At 27.2% G+C, this 9,182-nt stretch overlaps 1 protein-coding gene across 3 annotated transcripts; it reads right to left on the reverse strand.

The window, feature by feature from the left end:
* Positions 1-158: 158 nt before the first annotated feature.
* Positions 159-7,335, reverse strand: LOC139090775 (ATP-binding cassette subfamily G member 4). Of its 3 annotated transcripts, none has more exons than XM_070640599.1 (11): positions 7,059-7,335; positions 3,484-3,806; positions 2,905-2,960; positions 2,815-2,833; positions 2,579-2,621; positions 2,059-2,374; positions 1,737-2,001; positions 1,397-1,674; positions 1,172-1,340; positions 809-1,065; positions 159-750 (listed from the first exon to the last, which is right to left on the reverse strand). In XM_070640599.1, the coding sequence occupies exons 2-11, from the start codon at positions 3,635-3,637 to the stop codon at positions 334-336; spliced, it is 1,974 nt and encodes a 657-aa protein (XP_070496700.1). In that variant the 5' UTR covers positions 3,638-3,806; positions 7,059-7,335; the 3' UTR covers positions 159-333. The 3 variants fall into 3 exon arrangements, with proteins under 3 accessions (XP_070496700.1, XP_070496698.1, XP_070496699.1); XM_070640597.1 differs by having other exon boundaries at positions 3,484-3,821; XM_070640598.1 differs by having other exon boundaries at positions 3,484-3,821; positions 6,974-7,335.
* Between the last annotated feature and the right edge of the window lie 1,847 nt (positions 7,336-9,182).

The following is a 9,182-nucleotide window of genomic DNA, read 5'->3' on the forward strand; positions in this document are numbered from 1 at the left end:
TAGAATTCATAAATACATGCTTAATGAAAGCTTTTCAAAAATAAAAGCTTTTTGCTTTAAAAACTAGATATCCGTTAATATTATGTTGATCTGAAAAAGAACTATCTATATTTTTTTCAACATTCAAATTAAAATTTAGTATAAATATCAAAAACAAATTTACAAAATTCAAAATTTTATTTGAAAACATTACTACCAACAATTATAGAATGGTAAAGTACAAAACTTATGAGCAACAATTGCTTAACTCTTATCACAAATTTTAATTTAAAATTCTAAATAACCAACATCAATTTTCCAAAAAGTATAAATTACTTCCATTTCCAATTCCAATCATAATTTATAGCTCACGTACTTTACAACCCGCGACACATACTGTATTGCCCAGAATCGCTTTCTAGTGTACGATAATCGCATTTTAATTAAATATACTGCCGCTATATTGAAAAATAAATAGAAAAATAATAAACCTAGAAATGAAGTAGTTAAGTCTAAATGTTCGAAACCCATAATTCGAAGAAGGAATTCTGGTTTTTTGTAAGGACAAAACATTTCGTCATTTGGACAAACCATGTCCTCCCTGTCAAATCCATATATTGACTGAATAATTCCTTCCAAAGAATGTCTTAAGTAACTAAATTTCATAATATAACGAATTAATGGAGGTATCGATTCAATTCCGGTTCCAATTCCATAAACACTAAGAAGCATCAAAGGAACACAAGCCACAGGTCCAATAAACATTCCATTCTGCAAATTAAAATGCTTTTAGTAAATTTCAAACAAGTTTAAAATTAAGGGCTCTTACAATGATACTTAGTCTTGATGACACTAGTAAACCAAAGCTTTCTGATGTCATGCTGGTGAGTAATGCAATCAAGTAAAAAATCGACATGCGTTTCCACTCAACCGGTTGATCAGTAATAAAATAAACCATAGTTAGATACAGCACAGACGTCAAAAATTGCACAGGGAATTTTGCAAGAATGATTGCAAAATAATACGGTGGAAATCTGTACCATCGGTTAAAGTATTCTCGCTTCAATACTTGAACTTGAATGGGAACTGTAAAGACAATTAACAGATGAGTCAGATGATTTGACAAATTAAATGTCTAAAGTCTATAACTAAGGTGAAGTTCATCTAGCACGTGAGTGCTTTAAGTACTTACACTCAAGTAAGACTGGTAGCATAGGAATGTACATAAATGCGATTATAATGGTAAAACAAAATCCAAAATTAAACAATGTCTTTGTAGCATCATTTCCCATTTGATAAAATAGACCTCCTATCACAATACCCAGAAATATATGCATGATTATTCGCAGTGATAAATAATTCTGTAAAATAAAGACTGATTAGCTAAAAGTTTAATCCAAAGTTATTTTAAACGAACCTTATCGTTGTAAATTTGTTTACTAGTACGACGAAAAATAACAAGAAATTGTTGAAAACTTGAACATTTGAATTTTAAATTATCTGGATTGATTTCTTCTTCAAATTGTGTAAAATGCGCAGCTTCATTACAGTGATTTCGATTCTGATCATAATGTTTCTCAAATTTGTCTTGAATGGCATTCAATGGCTTCCAATCAATCACTCGACCGTTATCAATAAACTCCACCATACGACTAAGAAATTCATTACCATATTCCCCAGATGCAACTTCCACAACTATCAATTGAAAAATCATTAGTTGCAAAATATATTAGCAATAACATTTACTAGAAACTCACTAAAATCCGCTGGATTGTAGGTTTTTGGACACCTTAATCCTACCATATCTAGATAAGGAACTATATTTCCACCATCTCCATTATATACACACTGGCCATTAGCCACAACATAAATATGATCAAATTTTTCAAAAATTTTTGCTGATGGTGTATGAATTGAGCAAATAATTGTCCTTCCGTCACTGGCAAGCTTTTTAAGTAACTCTACACACTGAAAACTGCTGGTTTCATCAAGTCCACTAGTTGGTTCATCAAGGAATAAAATCTGCATTGGAATAAATAAAATTTATTTCAGAATAAATGGCGGTTGTTAATCACTTACAGGTGGATTATTGACAAGTTCCTGTGCTATCGAAAAACGCTTGAGTTCACCACCAGATAATCGACTGCAATCAGTATCCATAGTCTTTTCTAGTCTTAACAAATGTATAATTTCGTTCACAACTTCCTTTTTTTGTTCCTTTGTGAGATCATCAAAGCCTAGTTTTAAATCTGCTGCATACATCATTGCATCGCGAACTGTAAGTCCAACTTGACGAATATCTTGTTGCATGATATACCTTGACATTCTTCGAAACATTTTCATTTCTCTTTTCTTCTTGTTTATCAAAACATTTCCGGATGATATATTTTCGCATCTATAAGTATTAAAAACAAGCATTAATATTTTGGTATTTTAGAAGTGATAAAAAAGGTCATGATGATGATGATCTGGGAAATTCTTAAAATATTTGACACTTGAGAGATGGCGCTAATAATAAAATAAAATTATGTAACGATTTTTATTTATAATATGACACCTAATATGTTTAGCTACTATTTAAAACTAAGATTTAGCTTACTTAAATCCTGCTAAAATATTCAATAGTGTTGTTTTACCAGCACCTGCAACGATATAAATTTGTAATATATGATTTGTTTAAAAAAAAATATTTTTTGAAACTTTTCAGGAACAAAAATACAAAAAGTAACAAAATGTTTAAAAAAATTTAAAATAATTAATGAAGTGAATGAACGCTTGATATCTTTTCTGATAATATCCATAACTTAGTCACGAACAAAACAAAATCATGCTCACCTGATGGACCGAGAATCCCCTACAAATAAACAGAGAATAAAGATAACAATATTCAAATCAAATTTAAATTTTTATTATGTAATAACTTACGATTAATTGACCAGATTTGAAAGATCCACTGATACTTCTTAAAATAGTTTTTGATTCTGAAAAAAAGGCACAAAATTAAAATTTTACTTTTTAATTGCTTTTTTATTCAACTTGCTTTCGCTTTCAAAAAATGATAATCTATTGAAATCTAATGATAATCAGCCTGTCTACAGCTTTGTTTGTTTTAATATTTCATATGTATTTTTTTTGCATTCTTTAGTAACACATAAAATCTCTAATTGATTTATAAAACGTGTTAATGATTTTTTGTACTTAATTAGATGTAAATTTATGTAATTTATCATCAGAAATTGAATGAAATGTGTATCGTTATAGATAAATTATTGAATGACTCATATAATGTTCCGAACGACACAAATGATGAAGTCTCCATCAAGTAGCTTTTAAGGATCTACTGAAGCTATTATACAAACACTTCCGTTTGGTATTCATATGGCTACCAAATTTAAGCAACTTCCATTTGATGATATTAAAAAAGCTTTCGTAGAGCCCTGAAAGCTCTTTGACGGAGACTTCTACTTTTGTGTCGTTCGGCGATTGATACAAATTTTTACTCACCTTCAAACTCATTCTGCACTGTGAACACAATATCCTCAAAATCTATAGTAACAGGTGGCCAATGTGGCAAATATTTTAACGGTTGACTTTTCAATTCACTTTCTATGATTATTTCATCAAATGATGATGATGCTGGAGAGTTGGATTCAATCATTTTGAAGTGTAGTTTAATCACTAATTATAAAATGTGCTTTAGATATTCGCACTAGTTTATTTTGTTCACAAGATTAATCTTTTTGCATTTCATTAAGTGTTCATTGTTCAACACATTTTACAGGTACTTGAATTTAGCAATCAATACTTTAAAATAAAGCTTTTATCACCTGAATATATGCAAGCTGTAAAGGTAAAAATGTTAAATGGTTTAATTTATAATTCATAGTAATTTGTAAAAATATGGAATATGCATGATTTGTGGAAATTTATTTTTGTTCACTACTCATCGTGACTAAATAATTAATAAGTGTTTTTGGACTTGGAAATACTTTTGAGTTGTCAATAGATTAAAAGAGTTCCCTTAACGTTGAGATCATTACATTGTTTGCTAGGTATTTAATTTTTCTCATTCGACTAAATTTACATTATTTTTAAATTAGTTACGATCTACTAATCTAATGTTAATTTATCACAATCATTACAGCTTACACACATGTGATTTTAATAATAACATTTTTCGTTATTAAGAGCTAATTATTTTACGGAGCGATTGACTTCAACTCTTCGATTGACTTCAACTCTTAATAATTGATAAGATCTAGATAACATTTAGCAGTTCTGAGAAGTTGTAAAGTTTAAACAAAAATTCTTAAATTTAATTACAAACAGTCGATTTGAAAAAGATAACCAGATAATTAAATTAACTTTATCGAGCTTTTCCCAAATAAATATATTTGACAGTAAACTCGAGGCTTTAAAAAAACGTCACAAAGTTTTGATCAGAACGCAAGTAGAAATTAAAGTTTATTTGTTCTAATTATTAGAAAAAGCGTGTAAAAATTAAAGTTTATTTGTTCTAATTATAAGAAAATACTGATCAATTATTCTACAGAAAATTGCATAATTGATAAATTAAAATCAATTACAAAATGTAAGGCTAAATCGATTAAGAGTGATCCTGAATTATATTAGTATGTGCACTTGTTATAAACAGAAGTGATTAAGTATCAATACAATGTCAATAATAGTTAATAGTAACAAACGTGTATGTACTACAGCAAACAATGTAAAATATTTTTATTGCATTTTCACGTGGTAGCTTCAAAATTATATTTTTAAAGTGCAAATTAATTTTCAAACGTCTAAATTCTTAATTAAGTTCTAAAAATTTGTTAATGAGCAATTGTATTAGTGCTTGTGATAAGTTTTTTCATAATAATTTACCAAACTAATCTAAAAATTTCATCAGCACATTCACAATTAAGTAATTCATTACATTGAAGGAAAAACATAAAATTTTCCAATTATTGAGTGTCATTTCAACGCAATAAAATATTACCGTTAAGAATTCAATTCACGGAAATCTCAAATATTTATGTAATTTATCCTCACACCATTGACTGCATGTGATTCGACAGTTAAACGTGCTGCAATTACAGCAAAACAAACCTTGAATTCAGTCAAGGTTAAAAAGCTGTTTGTGCGAGAGGAAAAACATCACTACCGTTTAATCGTGGATAAATCATGTTACGATAAAAAATAAGTAAAAGTTCAATCAATTGAAAAATGAAAAAGTGTTGATAATTTAATGTCACTTTCGAAATTACCTTTTAAGTTTTATTGCTATTGAAATAAATTGCTACAAACTTTTTTTTTGTCTCCAAATAAAAAATTATTTTACATTTAAATTATCTAAGAATTTTCATTTCCCTTAAATAAAGTTTACAATCTAAACTATCCTTCCTTATTGCTTTTACTTGTTTAATTTCTCTAGTTTCCAATAAACTATTCAGAGACGACTATGAATATAAAACTTTAGGAAAATTTCATAAATTTTAGAAGTTTATTGACTACTTATAACAACATAAATATTTGAATGATTATTGAAGCTGTTTTAGAGTGCTAAATATCACCTTACCGGAAAGTAAAATTTCAGGAATTAAAATTATCAATTAATTTTTTAAAGGAAAATGACAAAAAGACATATATTCTGGACCAGTAGTTAGCAACCTTTTGGAATTCCTTCGTGATTAGCCACGACCAAAACAGCGCACTGCATGCAGATCAATGTATTTCCAAAAAACTTAACAAAATGAAATTAAAAGATTCTTTAATATTTTTTAAAAATGCAAAACATTTAAAATAACAAGTCGTTAACACCCTATAAGATCAAATTATAACTTAATAAACCGACAAAAATGAAGAAAAATATATATTTTTAAATATTTTCGCTGAATTTGACGACATAATTTTATGACCCTCAAGACATTTAATGTCTTCAAAAATAATTAGTTTCAGACACGATTCAACGCGCAGAACTTGATATTGTTTAGGTTTCTTTATATTTTTGATCAAATTATATCATGCCTTTATGTTTGACTTTTTTTATGAATCATGATTCATGAACTGAAATTTTTGCACTATCACATAAGCACTTCCCAGATGAAAAATCTCTGCGTAGCGAAAAGAATAAAAATGATTTAGTTATTGTATGACGAATACTGTTTTTGATGAATCAATTCGATTGTATGCAAAAGAATGAGAAAAGAGTAAAAAATTCCACTGCTCTCTTTTTTCTGTTATTGTTTTAGTTTACTTTTCAACCCTATTAAATGCAACAATTGTTTTAAGATTGTATTATGACTAATCATTTATAAACATTCATGTAACCAAAATGCTCCATACGTATTTATTACTTTATTATCCCTTAGAATTGTCAATGTATATTGATCCCTGTATGGAATTTTGTGGCTACATGGGTTGAGATGCGTAATTCTAATTTTTTATGTGAAATATCCCACATTTAAATGATAAATTGACAGAGTTCAGTAACATTTTTGCTTTACTATATAAATCAGGTTTTTTTGCAAACTTATGCAAATTTATACCACGTTTTGGAGATCTTCAACGGATATGATTTCCTTCTTAGTGTCATCAAAAAAGCAAAAGATCAAAAATATTTATAATGGCAAAATTATACGTTTTTTGTTGCAAAAAAACCTGAAAAATCTAAATTATATTTTTATTTAGATATATTTATCAAAACGTGCATCAATGAGAACAGCGAACTTAAAAATGTGGAAAGACATGTTTTTTTATAGTACTGCTATTCGCCAAAATATTAATATTCTTGCGAATAAAAATATTCTTAAAAATTTGCAAACAAGATTTTAAATACTATCCTTTGATATTACAAAAAAATCTTGTTTAAATCATCTTCAAATGTTAAAATATAATCATTAATAATATACTATAAATATGTAGGCATTTAAAAATCTACAATTCAAATGATGAATTATCCAAAAATCGTTTAAAATTTTAAAAGATTCTTAACTTTTCATTTGAATTTCCGCAATCATACACGAATTCTAATGACAATGCTAATGAGGCAGTTGAATTATTCAATTTGCGTTACTAACTTTAACCTCCGTGATTGCCCTATATTTAATATAATACGACAATATTCAGCTCTTTTTTCAATTTTCTCAATTATTTTGACTAAATATACATTGACTTGATGAAGATTCACACAACCTTTTTTACAATTTTATTATTTTTTAATTGTTAATTTGTATTTGCATTTTTTTTCACAAAAACTTTTTTATTTATTTATTTTTTCTCATTAAAGTATTTTTCTTATCTTATTTCTATAAACTAAATACGACTGTTCGCTAGAATAGAATACGCGCACTTCTGTTCGCATTTGAAATTCGACTGAATCTGATCAACAACGAACTATAACATGAGCACGAACACGCTAAAACTTTTTCATTTTCAAAATAGATTTTCTCAATATTCTCGTGATTGTGAAATAAACGCTGTAAGTGTGTTTGTATGCTCCACTCGTTGAGTATGACAGTAGTAAAAAGAAAGAATGAAAATAATTTGGAGTTGCATCAAATTTGCATATGAGAGTTTTTTAGATATCAAGCAAGTCATTTTTAAATTCCTTACAGAAAAAAAAACTTTGTCAATTTATTTTAATTCTTTTATCAAGAGAGAATTGAGAGTAAACATTTGAAACTGTGACATAAAAATCATGAGTAAATTTTTGACTTACTTATTTTGTAAGGCAATGAACTTGTGGTGATAACAAAGATGCGAATTTGGAACTACTTTGAAGGTCTTTAAACTTTGAGAACTTAAAAAAATATTCTAAGAATTTTAAATTTGTACTCATTTCTACTCAACACTCTTAATTTCTACTCAACGCTACTCATTCTACTCTAATAAATCAAATAACTTTGTATCATGCTGATTTTGATAATTATCTTGTCATTATTATTTAATATCTTGTTGGTTTAAATTAATTTTAGTGTAAGGTAGTATAGGAATTTGATATTTACTGTAATATATCTTAGAGTAATTAAGTTTGTAATTAAAACTAATTTATTAAAAGCGTGTATGCAAATATAAGGGAAATGATAATAAGTATATAAACATACCTGATCATTATTCGATTTATTTTCGTTTATAAATTTTATTATAAGTTGAATTTTCAAACATTTCCGAGAATTTAATATTATCAATGCGCTAAAGTTGTAAATGTAAACACAATTTTATTGATTCTTATAAAATCATCCTTTGAATGTTTTTTTAAAACTTTCGATATTAACACTTTTTGCTCATTAACAATTATTCAAATGAAATTTATGACTTTTACGTATGAAAAATTCCTTCCTGAAACATTTGTTTAGTAGTCTTGTTGGTGAATTCATTGACATTTTTCCAGAATCCTGACACATGTTAAGCATTAAAAGATTTGAGGTTTAAATGTTAAATGTTTAAAAAGAAATAATAGTTCCAAAAATGCTAGTAAATATCACAGAATCATATTTAAAATTATTATAAATATCTTTGAAAAAATTTGATTTTGTTAAATATAAATGTCATAGAAGCAAGAAAAATGATGACCAAAAAATCAGCTAAAAATGGATTTTGGGAAAAACAAAATTTATACATGCAGTATTTATATGCATATGACTTAATAGAAGACTGCAACCAATTTATCATTTTTTTCTGGTTGATTCTTTAAAAATTACTTCCTTACTCATTTACATAATCTGGAAATTATTTTAAGATAATGTTGCAGATGTTATGATAATAGGAAATATTCATGAAGTGTTCTGAAATGTGAAAAATCGCAAGATCAATTTGAGAATTAAACTGTTTTATTGCATTATTAGAAAAAATAATATTTCATATCCAGGGTTAGAAATAGAAGAACATCAAGTTTAGTAATAGCTTATGTAACAACTCCTATTTTTCTCCTTCAATTGACATGCGTTAAGCTGTATCACATTGCTGAAATGATTGAAAAACAATTTTGTCCTTCAAAATAATTAAATAACAGTACACAATGTAATTTAAATGTTAGGAATTTGATAATGGGCAATTAATAGTTGAAACGTCAAACATTTATTGAAGTAATTATCTAAAGTTTAACAATTAATCTGTAAAAAATAAAAGAAAAATGTTGCTTGATGAGTTTTCTCATCATTTCAATGCATGCAAATACACAACTTTAATAGAACGGAAGTTAT

This window comes from Chironomus tepperi, unplaced genomic scaffold (genome assembly GCF_022539635.2).
Source record: "Chironomus tepperi strain 1889 unplaced genomic scaffold, CSIRO-AGI_Ctep_v1 contig_219, whole genome shotgun sequence".
In the NCBI taxonomy this organism is placed as follows: Eukaryota; Metazoa; Arthropoda; class Insecta; order Diptera; family Chironomidae; genus Chironomus; species Chironomus tepperi.